This window comes from Phoca vitulina, unplaced genomic scaffold, assembly GCF_004348235.1.
Source record: "Phoca vitulina isolate PV1807 unplaced genomic scaffold, GSC_HSeal_1.0 scaffold1, whole genome shotgun sequence".
Classification (NCBI taxonomy): domain Eukaryota; kingdom Metazoa; phylum Chordata; class Mammalia; order Carnivora; family Phocidae; genus Phoca; species Phoca vitulina.
The window spans coordinates 102,175,438-102,203,036 of NW_022589704.1; the positions used below are offsets into that span (position 1 = coordinate 102,175,438).

The following is a 27,599-nucleotide window of genomic DNA, read 5'->3' on the forward strand; positions in this document are numbered from 1 at the left end:
GGAACACTACATCTAAAACTAATGATGTAATGTATGGGGATTAACATTACAACAAAAAAATTTTAAAAAAAAAGATTCTCTCTCTCCCTTTCCCTCTGCCCCTCCCCCACCCCGATTGCACTTGCACACTCGCACTCTCTCAAAAAAACAAAAAAACAAAAAAAAACCTAGGCGCCTCTGACCCCAATGTCTGAGCCTCCAGTAGAGCCCTGGAGCCTCTCAAGCAATCCAAAATACAAACTTCTGACAAAATTCATAATGCCCGCAGGGGTTGTACACCAAGGCCACTTGCCCCCAGCCAAGCTTCATTCCTTTAGGGCAACCTGTCCTCCTTACTCCATCCCTTGACATGAGGTTTGCTGAGTGGGGGCCCCTATTTTCTTACACTGTCATAACTCCCTGGCCATAGTGAGTGAGTCAAGGGTTTGGGGATGTGTCTGGGGGTTTGTGGTTGTAATCCAAGCTGGGGAAAGAGAGACACTTTCCTCTGGTGGTGAAACTGCAAGATGTGAGCCGGACTCACAGTGGACATGAGTGCAACACAGAAGAGAAGCCACTGGCCAGAAAGAAGCAGAGACCTCCCCAACCTGAATCCTCCTGGCTGTCCCCACAGTAATCTCAGCCACCAGCCTGGCCAGTGATCGGCCCCAATACTGCCCTTTTTCAGCTAAACTGGTTTGAACTCAATTCCTGTACAATACAAAGTCCATCTGACTCCCTTCCCGTGATCAGAAAGTCTAGTATCAGTCCTTTTCTTCACAGAACTGTTTAAAAAAAAAAATTCCGGGGCGCCTGGGTGACTCAGTCGTTAAGCGTCTGCCTTCAGCTCAGGTCATGATCCCAGAGTTCTGGGATCGAGCCCCACATCGGGCTCCCTGCTCGGCGGGAAGCCTGCTTCTCCCTCTCCCACTCCCCCTGCTTGTGTTCCCTTTCTCGCTGTCTCTCTGTCAAATAAATAAAACCTAAAAAAAAAAAAAATTCCTTAGAATCATATGCAGAATCAAATAAGATCACACACCTATCCCTCACTGCCCAACAAAAACAAAATTACTATTTACTTGGCGTTACTTAGCGTCTTCCAGCTTAGCCCAGTTAAGATGAGGTGACATTTCAGTTACAAGAGGTGTGAAAGCCCTTGGGAAAAGGAAAGGAAAATTCCAAATAAATGGATTATGATGGGTATTTTCTCTCACAACTCTCTTGGGAGATAAATCAATATTATTCTCATTCTGTGTAGAAAAAAAAATAAGCTAATGGGAATAAAACGACAGATAAGGAGACCAATTTCTTTAATCCAACAAAGTGGACTTTGTCGAGGTGTCAGGACTTCCTCCTCCGAACTATGGACATCTTCTCTGCGTGTGTTTAATATGCCCCAGACAGAACCTTTTCTCATCAACCTTTTAAAGGGGAAATGAGATTAACAAGAATAAAATTATTTACTTCCCATCCTCTTAAGATTTGCTCTTATCTGAAAGGTTATAAACAGAAGAAAGACTATCCAATGCTGCTCTGGCTACACAGAGATATCTTTTGCCCATGCAAAAGGAAGACTATCCGAAGAAACAGTAACACCCAGTGTGTGTTGGTATGTGAATGTGGTACAAACACATTCACGCACCACTGCCGGGGGGGGGGCAATGTGGCCCACTCTGAGCCAGCAATTCAGGCTGAAAGGTTTTCAGAACTTTCCACACACACACACACACACACACAAAGGCATGAACATACACATGTTCAAGGATGCTCAGTGTCATGGTGCTTATAACAAAAAAACTAGAAACTGCGTAGGTGGTAGCACCCAACTGTGGATAAAGAAATGATGGCTAACCATTCATAGAAGAGAATAATATATTGGAATTACATTAACTCATTAGTGATCTAACTTATGGATTTGAAAAAATGATCATGACACACATTTAACCAAAAAAAAAAAAAATCTCATAAAATAGCATGTGTAGGCTAAATAAAAGAAACTAGACACAAAACACACACACAAAGAACAGGTGTAGTATGATCAGCCTTACATAAATATTCTTTCCATTTTTTTCTACCAATATAAACAATAAAATAGTTATGGCAAAAGACTAGGAGCAATTTTCAATTTTTTCATTATAACTTTATATTCAGAAGCTTCATTAGTTGGTTCTTGTTTGTACAACAGGCCCATAACACTTTTACTATAGAAAAAACAAAATTACTTTTTTAAATCAGCATTTGCAAAAATACTTCAATTAGGCAACCTCAAGAGAAGTGTTTGAAAAAGGATGTTCCCAAGATACATACGTAAATCACAAAGCATGTAAGACTTAGGACCCTCCATCAAAGTAAGAAGTCAAAGACAAAAATTCTCCTAAATGTTCCTCCAAATTATTTGGGTTTTTTTTTTCTTAAAATGTCTTCTCCAATTTAAAAACAAACATGCATCATGCAGGAAAAGAACTATCTTTTTTCACAAGGTTATCCACAGTCAATAAACTGTATCCTGAAGCCTGAAATGTTGAAGACTTCTCAAATTCATCCCAGTCCTCCCTACATCCAAACAAACAGCAAAAATCCCCATCCTGTCCTCCTCCCTAATGCCTTACTCTAATCTGCTTCTCCCCATTCCCCTGGTATTAGTCCACGCCACCTTCATTAGACAGACCCCTAACTCCTAAAGCAATTTTTTAGCACCCAACGGTCCTTCAATGGCTTCCATTGCCCCTAGAGTCAGCCCCACTACCTCACCAGGCTCCTATACATGGGATGTTGCTCAGCCTTACTAGTGTAGGACCAGCTTATCTCAGAACATGACCCCCATCAATGTCACCTGCAATATGCTTCTTTGCAGAGCCAGCTGAACAATCTCTCTTCCCTCATATAAGAGCCTGAAAGAACACCTGGTTGGCTCAGTTGGTAGAGCATACGACTCTTGATCTCAGGGATCAATACATATAAAAATATACTTTGTGTGTGTGTGTATATATATGTGTGTGTATGTGTGTATAATTTTTTTTTTAAGAGTCCTAGGTGCCATTCTTCAAAAAGCCTTTAAGGATGATTAAAAAGGGGCGCCTGGGTGGATCAATACATATAAAAATATACTTTGTGTGTGTGTGTGTGTGTGTATATATATGTGCGTGTATGTGTGTATAATTTTTTTTTTTTAAGAGTCCTAGATGCCATTCTTCCACAAAGCCTTTAAGGATGATTAAAAAGGGGCGCCTGGGTGGCTCAGTCGTTAAGCGTCTGCCTTCGGCTCAGGTCATGATCCCAGGGTCCTAGGATCGAGTCCCACATTGGGCTCCTTGCTCCACGGGAAGCCTGCTTCTCCCTCTCCCACTCCCCCTGCTTGTGTTCCCTCTCTCGCTGAGTCTACCTCTCTGTCAAATAAATAAATAAAATCTTAAAAAAAAAAAAAAAAAAAAAAAAGGATGATTAAACAGAGAGATTCCTACCAGCAATGGAACCTGGCACAAAGCACTTCCTCCCCATCTGAAATCCCATCTATGACATTTTCCCCCAAAGTCCAAAGTCCAAGCTGATGAATTCTGTCCACAGGAATAGTGCAGCAGAATAATCTAGATCTCACTCAGTACTGTCTTGTTTCATCAGTTTTCTATGCTCTGCTTTTTTCCCCTCCTACAAAGTGTCGTTTAATATTCTACTAAATCCAGGAAGACATCTTGTTATTATCTGCCTTTCTGTATTCCTTGAATAATCGTTATAAAAACTTACAAGCTGGCCATCTCTCCATTTCTCCACCTCTCCAATGCTGCTAGCCCAAACCAAACTTCATCACATTGTGCATGTTATATGTTCACAAATTAAGTTACCTTAAATTTTTTATGAATATAAATGGACCTAAATAAGACTAATTTGAAACATTTTTTTCTTTCTTCAAAGTAGTTCCTTTGAGGGATAACTATCAAAATATATGCTAATTCCGGGGTTCCCAGGTGGCTCAGTCAGTTAAGCATCTGCCTTCTGCTCAGGTCATGATCCTGGGGTCCTGGGATTGAGCCCCACATCACGGTGCCTGTTCAGCAAGGACCCTGCTTCTCCCTCTCCCTCCGCTGCTCCCCCTGCTTGTTCTCACTCTCTGTTTCCCTCAGTCAAATAAATAAATAAAATCTTTTTTAAAAAATGTTAATTCCTGCTATACAAATAGACATACAATAGACATTTTAAAAATATTTGGAGTCAACTAATAAATGAAGAAGAAATGATGAAATCAGAGAAATCACCCTATGGCAGCCAACACAGTAATAATTATTTTAGGCAAACATTATCAGTGGATGCGAAAACTGGTAGGTGAAAGTTTGGTGGAAAACAGGGTATTTACATGGTCTCAAAGTATCTCCCCACAAGATACCTATTCCATTATAAAAGAAAAAAAAAAAAACAGCAATTTTCTGAAGCTACCTGGCAAAGACCTCTTTCACCAGGGAAGAGAAAGACACCACACGTCTCCTGATAGGATGTACGGAGTACACCTGCGTGGTATTCCTGCCCAAAATGCACCACCTCAATCCAATTGTGAGAAACAGTAAGCAAGCTCAAATTGAAGGGCTTTACTAAATAAATGCCCTGTGCTCTTCAAAAGTATTAAAAGAGACAAGGAAAGACTGAAGATGAGCTGCCCTGGATTTAAAGAGACTATACAGATGAGAACCAAATGCAACTGTGATTCAGGATTGGAGTGTGGACTAGAAGACTGTTTTTGCTCTTGCTATAAAGGACATTAGGAGGACAAGAGGTGAAATGTCAATAAGGCTTGTAGATTAGATATATCTGTATTCTACTGATCCTAATACTGACTTAGAGAACTGTGCTAAGATGACATACATAAGCCAATGTCCTTGTTTTTAGGAAATACAGGCAAGTATTTAAGAGCAAGGAAGCATTGTGTCTACAACTTACACTCCAACAGTCCACAACTCATAACATGCATACAGAGAGAAGGACAAAACAAATGTGGTGAAGTGTTAACACCAGGATCTGGGTAAAACATATGGAAATTTTTTGCACCGTTTTTTGAAACTTTCCAATAGGTCTGAATATTTTCCAAAATAAAAAGTTTAAAAGGTATATGTGGGGGGCATCTGGAGGGGAGCAGTCAGTTAAGCATCCAACTCCTGGTTTCCACTCAGACTGTGATCTCAGGGTTGTGAGATCGAGCCCCACGTCAGGCTCCACACTCAGCAAGGAGCCGGCTTAAGACTCTCTCTCCCTCTGCCTCTCCCCCTGCTCTCTCTCTCTTCTCTAAAATAAATAAATAAGTCTTTAAAAAAAAAAAAAAGTATATATGGTCATGAGTCTAGTAGGATCAAAGAACTGTTTTATTGATCTTAAATATTTTGGGTTTTTTATTAAAATAGAAAATGAGTTGCTTATCTCTCAGTCAGGACCCAGTCTCCTAAAGCAATCACTGTTAACTCTGGAGTGAATCCTTACACTCTTTTCTTTATGCTCCAATAAAGAAATTATTAAAATTGCTGCAACATTTTAAGAAAGTAGCATTGCATATTGATTCAGATGTGGGCTCTAAAGTCAGACTATTCAGATGAAAATCTTGCCTCTTACACTTTCTAGTTAAGTGACCTGAGGCAAGTCTCTTCACTTCTCTTAGGCAGTTTCCCCAACTGTAGAATGGGAATAAACATACGGTTCAGCAACTAGTTTCATCATCTAGTTTCTACGTCATGATCTAATGAGGCAGCAAATGCAAAGCATGTAACAGTTTTGGGCACATAATGGACACTTATTAACTGTTAGCTCTTAATATTAGTCAACATTAGCTGTGGTTTACTGATTCATCCGCCTCACTGTCCGCTCCATCTTCTCACCCCAGCTGCTTCTTTTTCTTTCTGTTTTGACACTCAATTTAGAATTTCTTCTATTGTATTTAAATTTAAATTTGTATTTAAATTTTAGCTTTCTAAAACAAAGTATTAAAAATAAAAAAGAGCAAGTGAAGCCCTCCTAGAATAGGGGTCCTCAACCAATGGACTGGTTTTATGAGTAGGTTTTAAGCTCACCCTTAGAATTCTCGTCCAACGGCTGTTCTGCCCTTTGCTATCAAGAGTGCAGCAGCTCAAGGTTTTGTATCTTACTACCAAAGATCCGAGGCCTCTGTTCCAGGCCCAGGCCGACAAGGACTACGGGAAGGGATGTAACCTCAGCCCCACAGAAAAGTTAACCTACCGATCTTACTACCAGTAAGTCCGTAATATCTCCCTCATTTTCCTTTCACTGAGCACATGCTACAATGCTAAGCACGACTGGCACCTTATGTACACGGGCTCACTGGAGCTGCACAATAAAGCTGTGGAACAGGTATCACCAGACACCCATTTTACACATAAGGAGAGTTACCTGCTCAAAAGTCGAAGTGGCAGAGCCAGGACAGGAATCCAGACTGTTCACTCAAATCTGAATTATTTCCTATATACTTTGATGCTCTTGCATACATATAAACACATATTTAGGAAAAAATGCCATTAATTACATCCATCAAGCATACCATTTTTACTCAACAATCCACAGAAATTTTCTTTTTTTTTGTAAAGATGTTATTTATTTGAAAGAGAGCAAAAGCAAGAGAGATCACAGAGGGAGAGGAAGAAGGAGACTCGCCACTGAGTGGAGAGCCCGATGAGGGGCCTGATCCCAGGATCCTGAGATCATGACCTGGCCAAAATCAAGAGTCAGGCGCTTAACTGACTGCGCTACCCAGGAGCTCCAGAAATTTTCTTGAAATAACTTTTCCTGAGGTGTTTTTACTTTTGCTTAGTATCACTCACTATAGCTTTTCTACTCACATCAGAGACATCTATCTTTTTAAAATATACCTAGAGAGGACTAAAAGTACATGTTTGACAAGCACTGAGTAACACATGGAACTGCTGAACCACTACATTGTACACCTGAAACTAATATAACACTATGTTAACTACATTAAAATAAAATAAAAACAATAAATGAATGAATGAATGAATGATTGCCAGAAGCACGGTGGGGTGCAGGGATGGGTAAAATGGGTAAAGAGGAGTGGGAGGTACAGGCTTCTAGTCATGGAAAGAATAAATCATCGGCATACAAGGCACTCATGGGGAATACAGTCCATGAAACCCTAATACTGTTGCATGGGGACAGATGGTAGCTACACTTGTGGTGAGCACAGCATGATGTACAGACAAGTTAAATCACCATGTTGTGCACCTGAAATGAATGTAGCATTGTGTGCCAACTACACTCAAAAACATTTTAAAATAGGGGCGCCTGGGTGGCTCAGTCGTTAAGCGTCTGCCTTCGGCTCAGGTCATGATCCCAGGGTCCTGGGATCGAGTCCCACATCGGGCTCCCTGCTCTGCGAGAAGCCTGCTTCTCCCTCTCCCACTCCCCCTGCTTGTGTTCCTGCTCACGCTGTGTCTCTCTCTGTCAAATAAATAAATAAAATCTTTAAAAAAAAAAAAACCATTTTAAAATAAATAAGTGTTTAGGGACGCCTGGGTGGCTCAGTCGGTTAAGCGTCTGCCTTCAGCTCAGGTCATGATCCCAGGGTCCTGGGATCGAGTCCCACATCCGTCTCCTTGCTCAGCGGGGGGTCTGCTTCTCCCTCTGCCTGCCGTTCCTCCTGCCTGTGCTCGCTCTCACTCTCTCCCTGACAAATAATTTTTAAAAAAAACTTAAAAAAAAAACTAATAAAAAAATAAAATAAAATAAATGTTTCATAAAATGTAAATGTTGCAATCAATATATATATATAAATAAAATATACCCAGAAAAATGCGGCTCTTGCAACCACTGGACAACACTGCAAGGAAACAATCTGGGAAAAACGAACAGCCTCTGCAAGGAGGCATGGCTTGATGGCAGCACCGAGCGGACCGCCGGAAAAAGAAACAGAAGTTACTTCATCTGAATCTGATAATCTTTTCTGGCTCTCCTCTCAAGGACACAAAGGGGGGAAATAAAAACCTCCTTCAATGAAAGCCAAGGTTACGGAGATAGAGGCCAGGGGAATGAGAGGAACCTCCCTTATTGTCACACCTTCCCTCCCGCCCATAAAGGGCACCTGATCCAGGGCAGAGGGAAACACTGTGCTCTGTAAAGAGGCTTAACGAAAGACTAAGTCTTCTACGGTCTACAAGAGATGGTGCTGCCCAGACAGGGAGAAACAAGAAAGGAACACAGGCTTCTCTGAACCTTTAGGAACTAATTCCTTTTGATTCTTCATGGCCCTATGTAATTCTGACTCTCCATCTCGGCCTCTCCAACTAACAAACCCTAACATTTTTTTTCTTCTCCACACTACAACATTTATAGACACTCCTATGATGCAATTTTACGGTTAATGATATCCTATCCTACACTGTGCACCGTCCTCTCATCTGCCTTACCTGCCCTCCCCCACCCTCACCTAGTTAGACCATAAAGACCATTAGGGCAGAGACAAAGGAAGCCCTAGGTTAACAGAAAATCTACAAATTTCAAATACAAAGCAGCATGGCATGGGCCTTGAGACAAGAGTGCACCGGGATGAAGTCCCATATTTAGACAGAGCTAGACTGCCCAGGCACTGGCAGTCATGGTCAGGACAGGGACTGGGCCCAATAGTCCTCGCTGGACACCCAGCCCCCAGTGTAGAATTTGGCACATCATAAGTGCTTAATTAACTTCGGCTGTTACATAAGCAGCTGGGGTCAAGTCCCCAAAACCTTAGTTCCTAGATCCGTCACCTTGAACAAGTTACTTGACTTACTGGGGCATCAGTCTCCTCATCTACAGAATGAAAGAACATGATCTACCCCATACGGTAATTAGAAGGTAAAAGCGAGCTCATATTTAGCACAATTTCTGGTACATAGTACATATCCCCAAACCATGGGTTATCATTATTATTCTACAATATTAAATACGGGTCCACAATCACTTATCCAAAACTCTGGCAGCCTGATGTGTTCTGGAATACAAAATTTTTCAGCTTTTACAAAAGTCAAGTAGTGCAAACAGTTACATATATAGGATAGGAAACATATATAGAGAATAGAACCTATAAGAGAGAGGGGAGGGGAGAATATATATATATATATCTATATATATACATACACATACATACATTTAACAACATCTGGGGCAGCAATCCACAATCAAATATACGAATACTTTAGCGCTGAAACATGCCCTGAGCAGGTAAGTAAAGACTACACGTAGTTTCATGTAGGTTCACTGTGGTCAAACGACAAATGAAAAACATGAGGTTTGGGGGCTTGGGGGATTTTGGAACCATGGAGAAAGGACTCTGGGACCATATTCATGAAAAACCTGGTCCGCACTGAGCTACTAAATGTGCAGGTGCCCACACGGTAAGGGTACTGCGCTGCCTGGCTGAACAGAAGGGACCATTCACTGGGAAAGCTGCACAGCATCAGTGTCCCTCAACTCCCTCCAGCTGCGGGAGCCCATGCAGCCTCTCTGGGTCATATCGCTCTGCTTTCATCCTTCTCATTTATAGAAGGGGGAGGACGGGGGACACAACAGTGGCTGGAGGTACATACAAAAATCTACTCCACCATTCTTTTCACTCTTCAAGTTTTAATAAAGGAAGAGACCAGATCAAGGAGGGCAACCATATGCAAAATCTGGGGGTTTCCTTTTAATATCTGAGTAATCTAGAAAAGAAACGTCATGCACAAGAAGAGTCTCCCCTCTCCTTCTGTGTCTCCCACAGTCACTGGGACAACAAAGACACTAAGTGCTTCCATGTTGAACAGCACCCCACGGCGCAGCCCTCTGGTGTTCTGACGTACAATGGCCTTATACTGATTCCTCAATCCCCAAGATGACTTCTATTATCCAAGAAAGTCCAAAGCCAACTCACAGTAGATGATCAGTGACAGGCTAACAGAATGCAAACTAATCATAATATGAGTCTGAATGAGAGAGGGCTAAAAAAGGCAAGATTTCTCAAAATTCAGATAAGGTGCTCCAAAAACAAACCGTATTCTACTTAACCTATACCAGTGCTCTCCTCATCCCCCAATTTTTTTTTTTTTAAGATTTTATTTATTTATTCATGAGAGACAGAGAGAGAGAGAGAAGCAGAAGGAGAAGCAGGCTCCCAAGGAGCAGGGAGCCCAATGCGGGACTCAATCCCAGGACCCTGGGATCATGACCTGAGCCGAAGGCAGACGCTTAACCATCTGAGCCACCCAGGCGCCCTCCCCATCCCAAAATTATAAGCCTACTCTTCTGCCAGATGAATCATGAATGGTTCCCAACACTAAAGGAAAAGTACTTACGGGGGCGCCTGGGTGGCTCAGTCAGTTAAATGTCCAACTCTTGGTTTTGGCTCAGGTCATGATCTCAGGGTCATGAGATCGAGCCCCATGTCGAGCACCACACTGGGTGTAGAGCCTGCTTAAGATTCTCTCTCTCTCCCTCTGCCCCTCCCCATCATGCTAAGAAAGGAAAGAAAGAAAAGGAAAGAAAGAAAGAAAGAAAGAAAGAAAGAAAGAAAGAAAGAAAGAAAGAAAGAAAGAAAGAAAGAGAAAGAAAAAGAAAAGAAAGGAAAAAAAGAAAGAGAAAGAAAAAAAGGAAAGAAAGAAAGAGAAAGAAAGAAGAAAGAAAAGAACGAAGGAAGGAAGGGGAAAAAAAGGTATTTACACATAGTAGGTGCTCAGTGTTCTAGTCTGGGGGCTGGAAAACTACAGTCCATGAGCCAAACTGGTTCTCCATCTGTTTCTATAGATTAAGTTGTTTGGGAACACAGCCATACCCATTCATTTGTGTGTTGCCCGTGGCTGTTTTTGCACTAGAATGGCCCGAACTAGTTAAATATTTGTGAGAAATCCATATGGCCCACTGAGCCTTAAATATTTACTATGTGGCCTTTAAGAAAGTTTGCAGACCCTGTTCTTGTGAGAGGGGCAGAGGCTAGGAAATCAGGGAGACCTATGTTGAAGTCCCAGTTCCATAATCACTAGTAGGAATTACCTCATAATTCTGGGTGATCTCAGTCAGTTACCTCATGTATAAAATCAGGGTAGCACCACCCACCTTGCAGGGGCGTTGCAAAGATTAAAGGAGATAAGACAGGTAACATCCTGAACACATAGTAACTAAATAATAAAGGGTAGCTGTTAAACTGCAATTAATGCCAAATACAAATTTGTTTACCAAGTTAAGAAATAATCAAATGTAAAATGATTCAAGCCCCAGCCAACTATTTTTTTAAATAAGACTGCTCTGACATTCATCTAGATTCTCTGTTAAGGAATAACAATACCCAAATACTACTGTTTTGAAAGCCTAAAATTGTTTCCATTTTCTCCTTTTTAGTCCTTAATTTAAAAAAAAAAAATCAAGAAGCCAAGCTGCAAAGTTTTAATATAAAGTGAATCCTTTCAATCCATAATATATAAAGCATGCCAAATAAAACCTAAAATGCACCTGAGGCTCTAATGAGAAATCTTGATCTATGATTAAAAGGGGGGGGGGAGGAAACAGGGACGCCTGGGTGGCTCAGTCGGTTAAGCAACTATCTTCAGCTCAGGTCATGATCTCAGGGTCCTGGAATCAAGCCCCATGTCAGGCTCCCTGCTCAGCAGGAAGCCTGCTTCTCTCCCTCTCCCTCTGCCTGCCATTCCCCCTGCTTGTGCTCTATCAGATAAATAAATACATCTTTAAAAAAATAAAAATAAAAACAGAACAATCCACAAAGACAAAAGGCAAATGGCAAACACATATGACAAGCTGATTTCCATAATACAGAAATGCACTGTACAGGGGCGCCTGGGTGGCTCAGTCGTTAAGCGTCTGCCTTCGGCTCAGGTCATGATCCCAGGGTCCTGGGATCGAGCCCCGCATCGGGCTCCCTGCTCCGCGGGAAGCCTGCTTCTCCCTCTCCCACCCCCCCTGCTTGTGTTCCCTCTCTCGCTGTGTCTCTCTCTGTCAAATAAATAATAAAATTAAAAAAAAAAAAAAAAAAAAGAAATGCACTGTACAAATTAACACCAAAACACAGAAAAACAGACAAAGGATATAAGCAGTCGACAGGAAAAAAACACAAGTGGTTAGTAAACAAAAAATGTACATTTCACCCAAAATTAAAGAGAAACAAAAATTGAAAAGATACACTTTTATACTATCATTTTGGCAAAAATGAAAGACTTTGATAATACCCAGCATCTGAAAATAGATAGGGAACCAGCACTCATACATTCATGCATAGAGTAGAGCAACCTTTGTGTAGAACAATTTGGGAGTATATGTCAAAATTAGAAATTGCATAACCTTTGGAGCACCTGGGTGGCTCAGTCGGTTAAGTGACTACTCATGATCAGCTCAGGTCATGATCTCAGGGTCCTGGGATCAAGCCCCACGTCAGGCTCCCTGCTCAGCAGGGAGTCTGCTTCTCCTTCTCCCTCTGCTGCTCCCCCTGCTTGTGCTTTCTCTCTCAAATTAATTTTAAAAATCTTTTAAAAAAAAGGAGGGGGGGCCTAAAAGGTAAGTTTCCAGATTTTGGTAAAGCTACTAGGACTACTTGCCCAACAGTCTAAGCTCCTGAGTTCACTCATGCAACCAGTATTCATTGAGCACCTTCTATGTTCCAGGCTCCGGGCTCCAGGTGTGCAGAGGGCTCGGTGTCACCACACTGAGAGAGCTTATAAAGAAAGGGGGTGCTCAGTACTGTGTAACATTAAAACCATCTGACATGGCCCAGACCGTAAAGTCATCGGTGTGAAGCTGTGTAAGATATTAGAGCTTGGAGGCTCCCAAGAGATGACCTGGTCCAACACCAGCATTGCACAGACACGTAAAGTGACTTGTCCATGATCACATGCAACTTGGTAGCAAACCCCGCCTTCCTGACTTCTCCTTCACACCAAGCTGTCTTCCTTAGAAATTACTTCAAGAAGGGTCAAATCTTAATCTTTCACACTTTTGTGACCCTGAAAACGCTATTCTGAAAAAAACTACCCAATCTTCAAACCTTGGATTCCTCCAGACAGTGCTGTCATGTTCTTCTGGCTTCCCACCCAATTCTGCGGGTCTCTGCTACTGCTCCCACTATACTATACTGGAACCCTTCGCTTCCTGATCAGTGCTCTCCCTCCCCGCTCCCCCTGTACTAGGAGCTCCTGGAAGACAGGAACCAGTCTTGATAACCACCGCTAATACCCCAGTGCTTGTTATGGGGCAGACATGGGACAACTTGATACACCGTCTCATTTATTTTTTGTTGTTGTTGTTGTTTAGATATGCACTTCATTTTTTATTTAAATTTGATTAATTAACATATAGTGTATTATTGGTTTCAAAGATAGAGGTCAGTGACTCATCAGTCTTATATAATATCCAGTGCTCATTACATCACGTGCCCTCCTTAATGCCCATCACCCAGTTACTCCATCCCCCCACCCTCCTCCCCTCCAGCAACCCTCACTTTGTTTCCTATGATTAAGAGTCTCTTTTGGGTTTGTGTCCCTCTCTGATTTTGTCTTGTTTTATTTTTCTCTCTCTTTCCCTATGCTCCTCTGTTTTGTTTCTTAAATTCCACAAATGAGTGAAATCATATAACAATTGTCTTTCTCTGATCGACTTATTTCACTTAACGTAACACCCTCTAGTTCCATCCATGTCGTTGCAAATGGCAAGATTTCAATTTTGTTCATGGCTGAGTAGTATTCCATTGTATGTATATATACCACATCTTCTTTATCCATTCATTTGTTGATGGACATCTGGGCTCTTTCCATAGTTTGGCTATTGTGGACATCACTGTTACAAACACTGGGGTGCAGGTGCCCCTTCGGATCACTACATCTGCATCTTTGGGGTAAATCCCTAGTAGTGCAATTGCTGGGTCATAGGGTAGCTCTATTTTCAGCTTCTTGAGGAACCTCCATACTGTTTTCCAGAGTGGCTGTACCAGTTTGCATTCCCACCAACATACACTGTCTCATTTAGTGCTCATAATAACTCAGTTATCCCAACACTGTAGATGAGGGAACTAAAGCCCGAAGCCAAAGCCAGGAGAGGTTAAGAGAGCTCACACAGTATAGCAGACTCTCTGGGTTACCTATTTAACATCCCTATTACCTCAGTCCCATCCCTACCTTCCTCCTTCAACCCATAATATAAAGCATGAGTTTTATATATTAACAGAAGTCTGATATTGCTCAAAGGTCTGACGTTGCACAGTTGCACATTATGGTTGGAGTAGAGCTCTTTGTTTCATTATCTGCCCTTACTGGACTGGACGCTTAGGGAGTACTTATTCACTCATGGAACCAGTATTTGTTGAGCAGGAGTCTGACAGTATTTAAATATCCCCCCTCCTTCACATGGCCATATGCTTCACTCAAAGGAGGCTGGACTCTTCTTGAGATCAGGAAGTCAAGCATGATGGTGGAAAACAATCATGGACACCCATCTATTTTCCAGTGATGCTGGGGTGGCCATGCAAAGCCATTCTGGCCAATCTGATGTAAAAAGGTCTGCCGGGGAGCTTCTGACAAAGGTTTCCCTCCAAGTAAAAGACACAAGCAGACATTCTTCTTCCCTGGACACTGCCTTAGCTACTGCAGACTTCTTAAACTCTGAAAGAAAATCACTCAATCTCCTGATAGCAGTTTGAAGCCAATGAGTCAGTCCTCAGTTACTCTCAGGCAAAAACATCGCAATGTGCACCCAGAGCGGTGGAACTGGGATTCCAACCCAGACAAAGTGACTTTACAGCCCCCAACAATGGAGCGACCAGACCCTCTACCACGTCCCCTGTCTGTAACACTCCCATCACCCAGCACCAAGGCTGAGCACATAAGCAGCACTTGTCATGTGCAGCTAAATAAATAAATAGATGAATGAAACAGAAATTAAGCTCAGCCTTCAAAGACAGGATAAATTTTATATGCAATTGTAAGTAAAATATCAGGGTCCTAGGTAACATCCTTAATGAGTATAAAGCCTGCTGACTCTTAGATGAGACCAAGGTTTAATGCATTTGGAAAACAAGAGTCTACCCTAGAGGAAACAAAAAAATCCTACACGCACCAGTTTCCAAGTCCAAACCAATCTCAGAAGACTGAGCCAATAAAAAAGCACAACAGATTCTGTTTCCTGTGAGCCCATTTCTCAATGTCTATAGCACCTATTAGGAGTCATACCAATGCCCTACTCTTCCATCCCAGTCTTGACCCAAAGGGGCCATCCCCTTGGCAAACTAAAAGAGAGGGGAGGGGGACAGGTAAAGAGAATGACACCTCTACAGTACAAGTCCAGTCCAGTTTTTAGTCACGAAAGCTCAATCCTTGAATGGTAAAATGGTCAACCTTCACAACTCATTTGGGTCTTGGGATCCCTGCCTGCACCCCCTACCCACCAAAGGCACATGCCCACCTCGATCTTTAGAACTTGAAGGATATCCTCCAGGCCATTACATACAAGTCACAGAAGAGTCCTTGGCAACCCATACTATTTCTAGCCAGGTACCTAGGCCAACTTCAAAACAGTGACATGAAGGTAAAATGTTCCACACGCTATCGCCAATTCCATTCCCCACAGGAAATCCGTGAAGACATCTGCTATTCGTGAAGGACCACTCACCAACGTCTCATGACCCTTTCAGTGCAAGATAGAACATTCACTTTAACTTCAAGGCTGCAAATGATCGTAAACTTTCCAACATAAAAGCCTCTCTTTAATCTGTTTACTTGGCCTTCTCTCAAAGTGCTAAAGCAGTGCTCGCTTCGGCAGCACATATACAAAGTGCTAAAGCATAAGGATTTTTTGATCCCCAACAAGAATTAAAGAAAACCCTACTTGCTCCAGAATAAAACGTCCAAATGCCACGGCCTACGTGAGTGTCTTACTGGAAGCCAAGGAATTGTGCTGACTGCTCCCAAACGAGTCTTTTTTCTAAGGACCAATTCTGACCCACCGAGGCAGCCCAGCCACCTACACCAATGCCTTCTAAAGCACAGCTTACCTTGTAATTGCTAGAGTTCACCCAAGAGGTAGCAAGCCCATCCACAAGTTTATCTAACATGGTCTGGTCATGTTCAAGGTCAGCAGACTTCTGTTTGTCTGAGAAATAGTCTATAAGTTCTTGGCCAACCTGCAGTCGTTTCCCCACATCCTTCTGCAACACCTGTGCCAGGCAGGACTCCATGCGAGGCTCCATGGTGGAATTCAAATCCAGATCCGGCAGAAGCTAGAGGGCAGTCAGGGTGACACCCTCCCAGTAAATGTACCCAGGAGGTTGCCTCTTTGTTCGCTGAAAGCTACTAAGAGCCTGTGTTTCAAAGATGCAATCCGGGGAATGGCAACAATGCACCATGTGTGTCTGAAGAGCAGCTGGTAGGATATTAAAAGTCCAATTTAAATAACTAGTAGAAGATAAAGGAGTGAGTGGCCGAGTGAGGTTCTACTATTGGGTCTGAAATTCTTCATAATTCAGCAGTCCATTCTGAAAAGGGAAAGAGAACGACAAATCAGCACAGATAACATAACTTCCAAATGTTATGAAACATTAAATCAAAGACAAAGCAATCCGCGCTGCAGAATCATTTATAATCACAAGTGGAGTGAGAAGCATGAACGCTTGGCAACCATATCAGAATAACATAATTATTATTTTTACCAGGAAGAACATGGAAGCCCAAAGCAAAGAGCCAATGAGCTATACAGTTGGTAGGTTGATGTTTTTCACAACTTTCCAGCTTGTAAATGAGCCAGTCAGGAAAGCAATCTTCTGCTTCAGCTAGCATATTTATTTGTATCTTAAATTTTGCTTCCCACCAAAAACCTAACACCACTCTGCGTGTGAATCACTGGAGGTACTGTAGCTTATTGCCTTACTCTGAGTTTTCTAAAAAAAACCAGTGCTGGAAATGGGGCAGGCTCCATAGAAACACCATTGACCAAAGGGGCCGGCCTGGTAACATGGACCAAAGACAGCACCTCCATCAAACTTCTTGCTCGGTAGCTTGACAACAGAATGAACAGTCTTCCCTGCCTCTTCCTTCTCCCTCCAACAAAGAAGAGGGGGTGATGGGAGGGAGAAATGGGAACAGGCCCAAACGCTGATCACTTATGGGACAGTATTCTCAGCTGACAACAGCACCATTTGGACCTGGTATTATGTTATATATAAAATCAGGAGATCTCAAGATCATGTTACGGGAAAGTTGTACCAAAACTGTTTTCATTAGACAAACTCAGTAAGCTGAACAGTTAATCTATGGCTGCTGGAGCAACTGTACACATCTATTTCTAACTTCAATTTCTTCTCTTGATTCTTTTCATTCTAACCTAAGAAGACTCACAGAAAACCTGTCTTCAAGATGCAGCACCTCCCTGACTCTGTACTAAATAGAACTGTTCCTCACAGCAACAGTCAATCCCAGCTCTCAGGGGTTCTAGCAGGTAAATATGAACTTATACATCAAGGAAAATTACAAGTCTGTGCAGAGGAATTCTTCCCCTTTCTAACATCACCTCATCCATCCCTACCCTCAGGATAAAGAGCACAGTGCACTTCCTGAGTTCCAGAATCAGAGACTTCTGACACCAATAGGAATCATTTAAGTCGAGTCATTCAATGCGGAAGACCCTCCTTCAAAAGACCCTGACACACGATTACCCATCTGGGGGTAGGGGCTGGGGGCAGGACAGCATTCGAGAAGACCCACTATCTCACATGGCAGAGGAGATAGCTGCTTTCCAGTCACTTCCATACCCTGGAGCTGGCCCCTCCTTCAATAAGAAGGATCTTCAAGTACATAAAAGCAGCTATTACCCTTCATTCCAATTTTTAGTCCAAACAAAATATCCCCAGTTCCTTAATCAGATCCTATGTTGGTCTAAAGAAGGCATCAGTGATACAGGAAAACTGGAGAAACTAACAGAACCTTTTCTTTCTTGGCCCAATATTAGCCCAAGAAGCAAATCAAACAAGGGTGGGTTTGTGGTGGATTAAAAATGACCACAAATTCTTGGTTTCTTTTCCCCCACCAAGGTGGGGCCTTAGTCCCCTCCCAGAGTGACCCGAAGTTGGCCCTGTGACCTGCTTTGGCCAGTGGCAAGTCAGCAACTGCAAAAGAAAGCAGAGATTTGATAGGCAAGCACTGCAGCTCACCCTCTTAGAATGCCGCCCTGGGCCTGCTATGCGATGAGGAAGCTTCTGGAACTGGAGAGGCCATGTGGAAGAGAACCAACACGCCCCAACCAGCAGCCAGAAGCACTGCCGGACTTGTGAGTGAGTCCACTGGGGACCACTTAGCCCTTTCAGTCATCATCTGACTGCAGCTACACAAATAAGTCTAAGGAGACGAGCAAAAAGAACTACCCAGCCAAACCACAGAATTATGAGAAATAATATTTCATTGTTGTTTTAAGCCACTAAGTTTGCAGTAGTTTGTTATATACCAACAGATAACAGATGTACTCCGCCTTCCCCTAAACATCTATCTTTCATTCTCACTGAAGAGAATCTCCTATCCTTTACTCCTTCAAGGGGCCTAAAATCAACAGACGTTAACCAATAATAATAATCACACAGTTTTTAAGCATCTACTTGAGGTGTCAAGTTCCATTCTAGATTATTTATATATATCATCTTTAATTCTCCAACCAACTGTATAAAGTAGGTATTTAAATCCCTATTTTACAGATAAAGAAACTGAGGTAAGTAATTTTCCAAGGCCACATGGCCAATTAGTTTCCTTTCCCCACCTTCAAACACTTGTGATCGTAAGTCTGGCCTAGGGTGCCTGGGTGGCTCAGTCATTAAGTCTCTGCCTTTGGCTCAGGTCATGATCCCAGGGTCCTGGGATGGAGTGCAGCATCGGGCTCCCTGCTCAGGGGGGAATCTGCTTCTCCCTCCCCCACTCCCCCTGCTTGTGTTCCCGTTCTCTCTCTGTCTCTGTCAAATAAATAAATAAAATCTTTAAAAAAAAAAAAAAATAAGTCTGGCCTACTTCTGCTCTCACTCAGGGAAAGGCGGTCAGACTTCATGCTCAGGTAGGAAGCAACAGGCCAGAGAACAAAGTCTCCATTGCTAGGAGAGGAATGATCCCACTCACTCAAGTCTCTATGGTAATTTTTAAAATATGTATTATATAAAAAGCTCCCCTTCGATTAGAATTGTCTAAAATTTCTAACAAATAAAAGCATATGTTTCTTGCAGGTAACTATGCAATAAAGGCTTAACATACTCAAAAGTAGGTCACAAATTCCTACGTACAAAATCCACAGAATGAAAGACACTGGAAGCCGCTAGGCATTAAGCAGACTGGGTTCTCTCTTTTCTCCTTTTCTCCTTAAATTAAAAAAAAGAAAGAAAGAAAGAAAGTAACTGATAGTCCTCTCTCTCATTCTTTTTTAATTTTATTTATTTATTTGACAGAGGCAGAGAGCACAAGCAGGGGGAGCTGCAGCAGAGAGGGAGAAGCAGGCTCTCCACTGAGCAGGGAGCCTGATGCAGGGCTCAGTCCCAGGATCCTGGGATCACGACCTGAGCCGAAGGCAGATGCTTAACCGACTGAGCCACCCAGGTGCCCCTGATAATCCTCTCTTATATTTATTTTTACTAAACTGGATTTTTAGGGTACCTTTTTCTGATGCTCTTGAGCATTTTCTCCATCTCTGCTTTCAAAGGCCTTCAGGGAATATCAATCACATGGTCCCAGTTCATGAGGTACAAAAGTGCAAAATCTCCCTCCCACTCCTGCCCCAAGTCACCTTGTTTCCCTGCCTAAAAGCAAATAATGTCCCTAGTTTCCTGTGATATTTTTAGCGGTCCAAGTAAATAAATATGTGTTCTTCTCCCTGTACGCCCCCCCAGGAATTTTCTAAGCCAACAAAAATACAAGCAAAATTTCATATAGCAACAGAATTATAAAAATGTTATATTAAAAATGCAGAAAACAGAATACAAACAAACAAGAGGAGGAGGTAAAAATCTCTTCCTTCCACCCACATCCTGTCCAGGCTCTCTACCAGGGAAGAGCGCAACAAGGAAACAGGTCTAAAGCTAACCTGGAACCTAAAGTCCCAGACGTTACCTGTGGCTGGACCAAATAAAAACCAGATCTGTTATATGTAAGGCATTACTGGAAGGCACTGGGACATGAGAGTAAACAGGACTCAGCCCTTACCCAGAGAGAGCTTACAAAACCAGCACAGCACCTACTCACATCAGTTCTGAAATCATCATTCAGGAGGAGAGTGGCATCACACAGGTGACTACCTGACAGCAGTACTAACGTTAGAAATTACTCAGGGGGTGCCTGGGGGGCTCAGCTGGTTAAGCATCCGACTCTTGATTTCAGCTCAGGTCATGATCTCAGGGTGGTGAGATGGAGCCCCACGTCAGGCTCCAAGCTCAGTGGGGGAGTCGGCTTGGGATTCTCTATCTCCCTCTCCCTCTGCGCGCCTCCCCTTCCCTCCCTCTTTAAAGAAAAAAAATAAAGAAATTACTCAGAATGTTGGACTGAATAAATCAGGAGGATGAAAGCTACAGCACAGGGAATACAATCAACAGCATCGTATGTACAGAGACGGTAGCTACACTTGTGAGCACAGATAATGTAGACTTGGGGAATCACTATGTTGTACACCTGAAACTAATGCGACACTGTGTGTCAACTATACTTCAATAAAAAGAAAAAAAAATTACTCAGAATATAACACTATTTCTAAGTTTTAAAAAAAGTTCTACTTGCACACATTTTCCAAAATAAGAGAAATGTAAAAATGATATAAAAGGAAAGGTAGGTACCTTAGAATAGCCAAGTACCTTTCCTCCTCTTAATTTATCAGGCTAAGTGTTCTTTAGTAAGATCTCACCATGAAAGCCATGGAGCCCACTAGATGTTATTGTATCAGGCCCTGGAAAAGGGACACATTCCAGGTGTTTCTGAAAAAATGCCCCAGCTCCTCTAAAACGCCTCCCCAACTGCAAAGGGCCCTTCCATTCCCCAACATCACCACTGTTCTCTGCCCCCAGTACGGCAGTTAGGGTGCAAGCCCCCCAACCTTTTCCTGCCACATCATCTTGGTCTATACCTATGAGGAAAAAACAATAAGAGGTCAAGACAATGGTCCTACAGTCATTCTCCTTTACAGTACCCAGGAAAGTAGAAATTAACAGAGCAATGTTTACAAGAACAATAGCCCTACTCCTGCTAGGGACCAACAGGAAGAAGTTAAAAAATATCAGCTTCAACAAGAATGAAGAAACACGCAATTAGAGAGCCTGAGGTAATGAAAAAAACAACACAGTTAAGAATTCCAGCCTCCAGTCTTGACTCTGCCATTTCCTGAGTGGCACTGGGGAGAATATTGGCTCTACATTCATTATGTAAGATGACGAATGGAAAGGGTTTGCACAGGACATTTTTAAAAATTAGCTCCTGGGGTGCCTGGGTGGCTCAGTTGGTTAAGCATCTGCCTTCGGCTCAGGTCATGATCTCAGGGTCCTGGGATCAAGCCCCACGTTGGGCTCCCTGCTCAGCGGGGAGCCTGCTTCTCCCTCTCCCTCTGCTGCCCCCCCCACTTGTGCTCTCAAATAAGTATATAAAATCTTTTAAAAAAATTAGCTCCTATCTCTATCCCCTTAATTACCATAATTATTGTGTGGCACTTAGGTACCCAACTATAGAGGTATATTAACAATGGAGGATGGGGGGAGGGTGGGAGAGAACAGAACCAACTATAAACTCTGCTCTGTAGACTTCTCCGTAAGAGAAGTTACAAGTAGGACCATTTTTACCTACTAGTTCAAAATAAGTTAATATTTCTCATAAGTCTGTGGGTTGGCTGGGCCCAGCTAGAAGGTTCTTTCTACAAATCTTGCCTGGCATCATTCATGCCACTGTTGTCACCTGCCAGCTTCACTTGGGTTCAAGAGTCCACAATGGCATCACTCACATGTCTGACACACTGATGCCGGCTGTTGGCTGGACCTCTTGCCACATAACCATTCAGTAACCTAGCCTGCAGCTCTATACAGAGCATTCCAAGGTAGCAAAGGGGGAAGGTACCAGGCCTCTCAAGGCCTAGAATCTAGAACTTGCAAATCACTTCTGCTACATTCTGCGGTCAAAGCAAGTCACAAGGCCAGCCCAGATTAAGTGTGAGGAAATGGATTCTACCAATTAACAGGAGGGCTGCAAAATGTTGCGGTCATGTTTTTCAATCTAACTAACACATATACTTTCAATGGATATTTGCAGAATGAATAAATGGATAAATAGATGGGATGAGTACATTTGTATTCTGGTTACCCATTACCAGTTAATCTCAATTATTTTTATTGATTCATCATATATCACATCTCACTACAGAAAATACAACAGAAATAACCATAATCTATAGCTTGACTTGAAAATGCTTCCAACTTACTTGGAGAGAACAAAATGCACAAAAAGCTTGTCAATGTAATAATTCAACACAAACATAGGGTGCACATTAGATTTCACAGGTGGAATATTGTACCCGTCAAGTAAGGAGTATGTGTAAGTACTGTGGCAATTCAGAAGGGATGGATCGAGAAGGCCTGGAATGACCAAGTTAAAACTACATATGTCCGGGGCGCCTGGGTGGCTCAGTTGGTTAAGCGACTGCCTTCGGCTCAGGTCATGATCCTGGAGTCCCAGGATCGAGTCCCGCATCGGGCTCCCTGCTCAGCAGGGAGTCTGCTTCTCCCTCTGACCCTCCCCCGTCTTGTGCTCTCTCTCTTTCATTCTCTCTCTCAAATAAATAAATAAAATCTTAAAAAAAAAAAAAAACTACATTATGTCCATCAGATAATAGGGTGCACTTAATAGGGGAAATGATAAAACTTAATGGGGGGGGAAGCATAAGCAAATGAGGGAGGAAAACACTTGTAAATGGTTGAGGGAAGAAGCGTGCTAAGACCGTGAAATACCTGTGACATAGGTGGGCATCATTACTCTCATTTCAAAGATAAAGAAATGAAACTCAGAAAGGCTCAAAACAACAAAAAAAACTGCCCAGAGTTTTAAAGCTAATAAGGTCAGGCAGTAATTGAAAACCAGAGCTGCGTAGTCTTACGGCTTGTATTCTTAACACTATACTACAACACTCTACTACCACATTGAAAATCCAAAGTACAGGCACTTACTTTATATTGAAACACAAAAATGGTAAATAGCTATAGCATGTGGGGCATAAGAAGCAGAGGATTAGGAAACAAATCAAATCACAAGTACTGAGGAAGCTTTAATAAAATAATATTCCATGTTATAGTACCAAGAAGGACAATTTAAACTAGCAGCACAGGGCGCCTGGGTGGCTCAGTTGGTTAGGCGACTGCCTTCGGCTCAGGTCATGATCCTGGAGTCCCGGGATCGAGTCCCACATCGGGCTCCCTGCTCGGCAGGGAGTCTGCTTCTCCCTCTGACCCTCTCATGCTCTCTCTGTCTCATTCTCTCTCTCAAATAAATAAATAAAATCTTTAAAAAAAAAAAAATAATAAAATAAACTAGCAGCACAACAAAGTGAATAACAAATCAAAAATCTCTCTGGAAAATATGTAGAAAGCAGTCATAATACTTTAAAGGTCAACTCCAGAAGCCAGAAATTAGCAGAATTTACTCACATTCAGTCAAAAGCGGTGTGTTTCTATCAATAAGACAAACTTTTTTGCACTGTAATGATTTCTATAATATGATCTGAAATTTTACAAAGACACTCTGCCTTGCCCTGCCAGCAACAAATCTCTGTTCTCACTCTTCCTTCTCTTCCCCCTCAGCCCACCCACTTCTGAGCCCACACATTCACTCAGTGAACATTTACTCTGGGCCTGTGACATGACTGGCGTGTACTATGCCAACGGCCGGAAATCACAGAACGTAAAGCTTGGCCCAGGCCCCCGAGGAGGAGCCCACTGCCCGGAAGAAGTAAGAGACAGAAATGCAAATAGCTGCAATAGTATCGGGAGGAGTCCTAAGCAGGATGTTTGTAGAAGGTGCTGCAGGTGGCAGAGAAAGGAGACGGAAGGCTGCCTGAGGAAATCCAAGTGGGAAGTTCAGGGCCGGGGCAGGGCAGCTCACGCCGAGCAGATACAGCACTCACTCTCCCAGCCAGCCCCGGCTTTCGTTTGTCAGCCAGCGGTCACTGGCTAGCTCGAGGCAGATTGGACCTCCAGCCTCCCTGTCTCCCTCCTTCCCTGCCTCAGCATCCTTCAATGGCCTCTCTCTTCAGCCACCTCGACCTCTAACCTTCCAGGTATCTGCTCTCAGGTATTAGCAAGCCCTCCTCGTCTCTCAGCTCCCTGTCATGTTCTGCAATCGGGCTTTGCAACCACAACTGCCCATCCTTCCAGCTCCTATGCTCAAGCACATGGCCCCAGCCTCCTCAATTCCATAAAACGCCTTCCCAATTTGACCTTCCTTTTAGTCTGGATTCAATTCCACAGGGGTGTTAAGAGCTTGAAACTACCCTCAACTTTCTCTCCCTCTGGGATAAGCTGCCTAGTAAGTCCAAACCTTGGAAGAACCTGACACACAATCAGGTGCCTTCTCGTGCCTTCATCATGCTGAAGGAACATACACACGTGTCCATCCGGTTTCATTTTACACTGATAATCTCAAACTTCACGAAGTATCCCAAGCCAGCACCTCAATTCATGTTCTCTAGTGAGTTTGCTCTGCCTTTCTCTCCAAAATGACTTTCCCATCTTCTCCCCAAGGGCCCTTGTACCCTGCCCTGCAGCCTGCACCCTTCTCCCTCCCAGGACATCAGCTGCACTGATGCGCTTCCTGCTCACCCCAAAGCCCCTCCAATCGGGCTTCACCTGCCACCGCTCCCCTGGAGCTGCTCATCAGGATCACAGATGACTTCCATGCTGGCAAATCCAAGCAATACTTTTCTGTACTTTGCTAACTCCAACTCTCCGCAGCATTCCAAAGCTGGTCACTCCATCCTTCTTAAAAAACTTCCCACTTCGTGAAAACAAATGATCACGCCTTCCTGCTACTTTTCTGGCTGCACCTACTTGAGTTTCTCTAACCATCTCTGCTCTGCTTCCAGAGCTGTTGAGGGGCTCAGAACGATGCCTCTCATCTTCTGATCTTGCTCACTCCAAAACACTCAGCATCCATTGCCATGAATTTAAAAACTGCCTTTAAACTGATGACTTTCAAATTGTTCTCTCCACGGTATCTCTGAACTCATAGCCTACACTGGCCTCACTCTTGCTCTTCCTTCTACCTTAAATACTGTCCATATGCCTACAGTAGCCTGGCTGCAGGCCTCCCGGCTTCAGCTTAAAAGTCACCTCCTCAACAAGTCCTTCAAAGACCACTCACAGGAGGGCCCCCCTGTCACTGCACCCCATTCCCTTCCCTCGAAACACTTACAAGTTATAATTCTATCGCATGTTTGTTTACCTATTTGCTGTCTGTTTTCCCACAGGACTGTCAGCCTTACGAAGGTGCGGATCTTGTTTATTATGTTCACCTAATGCCTGTAACTATGCCTGTTACACACAAGGCACTTGAGAAATATTTGTTAAAAGAATGAAGTTTGGGGGCGCCTGGGTGGCTCAGTTGGTTAAGCGACTGCCTTCGGCTCAGGTCATGATCCTGGAGTCCCGGGATCGAGTCCCGCATCGGGCTTCCTGCTCAGCAGGGAGTCTGCTTCTCCCTCTGACCCTCCTCCCTCTCATATGCTCTCTCTCTCTCATTCTCGCTCTCTCAAATAAATAAAATCTTTAAAAAAAATAAAAAAATAAAAAAATAAAAGAATGAAGTTTGTTTGAGCTGAAAATCAAAAGTCACTGGCAATCATTAATTGAGTTCATTTTCTTCTTGGGGAGTAGGAGTAATTGGAGGGTAGGAAGAATGTAAAAAACATTCCAGGTAAAAGGAATGTGCAAATACATACAGACAAAGCACAAATGCAAGAGACTGTCAGAGGAAAACCAGCAATTTGGAAAGGCCAGAGCACCGGTTCCCAACCTGTAAACACTAACCTCACCTCTGAAATGAGAGTGTTCAGTCATTACAAGAATGTTTGAGCATTCTTCCATATGCACACCAAACGTTACCCATGAACTGAGTAAATCTTCATAGCCACAATTTTTCAAACTCAGGTACAAACAGTTATGAATTTTTAAAGACAAAGATAATGAAATTCTTTTAGTTTGATCATTTTTCTCAATTAACAAACACTAAAAATTCCACTTCTGTAGAGCTCTGTGATGCTGGACACTAAAAAGAGTTCTTAGCCTCAAAAAGTATGGAAATAGGGACGCCTGGGTGGCTCAGTTGGTTAAGCGGCTGCCTTCGGCTCAGGTCATGATCCTGGAGTCCTGGGATCGAGTCCCGCATCAGGCTCCCTGCTCAGCGGGGAGTCTGCTTCTCCCTCTGACCCTCCCCACTCTCATGCTCTCTCTATCTCATTCTCTCTCTCAAATAAATAAATAAAATCTTTAAAAAAAAAAAAAAAAAAGTATGGAAATAACCAGTTAGGCACAGAGCAGAAAGACTGGACGCAGACAATGGCCAACAATCATTTCCTAGCCCCAAAGTCAGGAGGCCTTCGTTCAGGGAGCTCTATACAAACCATCTATGAACAGCAGAATCAGGAGACTTTGGGTGTGCATACAATTATTTTCCTGGGAAAGATATTAAAATCTGGAATTATTCAAGTGATCAAAACACCGTAAGATTCTGCGGTGGGGGGAAAAATTAGAGTTAATCTATCTATCTATCTATCTATCTCAATCACTCACCCCAGTATGAATAATAATTAACTACAATGAAGTCAGGACAAAAAACAGCCATAACATATAATGCAAATGCCCAAAAAGGAATAAAAGAAGGTTCACCATATTCCATTGAAAGGGCAGGCCATATGAATAGAAAAAAAAAAAATCATGAACACTGCTTAACTTCTGGTGGTGAGATTATAGATTTTTCATTGCACTTTTCTGTATTTTCTAAATATTTTCTATAATGAATATGTTACTTTCATAATTACCAATAGTAAAGCACTATTCAAAAATCAGGCACTGCCATCTCATAATGGAGGAAAATCTCCCCTTCAGTACTACCGTGGGTATATAATGGAATATAATGTACAACTGTCAGTGAAATGTCAAACAAGGAGAAAGTCTGAAATTCATAAGAAGATGGAAGTAGTGTACCAATTACTTCCACAAAATATGTGGTGGTGAAAAACAATATGCTGGTGAAGAAAAATGCCAGAACAAAAAGAAAAACAAAACAACAACAACCTGACAACTCCACATTACTGTACATATACTGTAAGAAAATAACAGAAGATACTACATCAGCACCAGATAACTTCTTAGTAACAGTTAATACTTGCCTTCACTAGTATTTCAATGAAGTAATTTTTAAAAATTTTTTGGATTAAAATATTTAAGTATTAAAATATCAAAAATATTTAAAATAAAATAGTTTTGTCTGTAAGTGATAGCTTTAATTTTGTTTTTGCTTCTCCTGGGGCAGGTTTAAAATAATAAAAGTTGTTTTCTACTTTTATTCTGCTCCTCAAAACTTCCTCAAAGATGCAGCAAGATGGATATGCATTGAGAATTGCCAAAATTTGGT

At 42.5% G+C, this 27,599-nt stretch overlaps 1 protein-coding gene across 22 annotated transcripts in view; it reads right to left on the minus strand.

Annotated features, from left to right (window-relative positions):
• The window catches only part of CLASP1 (cytoplasmic linker associated protein 1), a 262,250-nt gene that overhangs the window by 212,886 nt on the left and 21,765 nt on the right, over nucleotides 1-27,599 (minus strand). For all 22 annotated transcript variants that reach the window (XM_032412342.1, XM_032412275.1, XM_032412268.1 and 19 more), the window contains one exon: nucleotides 15,980-16,459. In XM_032412342.1, coding sequence (XP_032268233.1) covers nucleotides 15,980-16,174 — 195 coding nt within the window. In that variant the 5' untranslated portion in view covers nucleotides 16,175-16,459. The remainder of the gene's footprint in view (nucleotides 1-15,979; nucleotides 16,460-27,599) is intronic.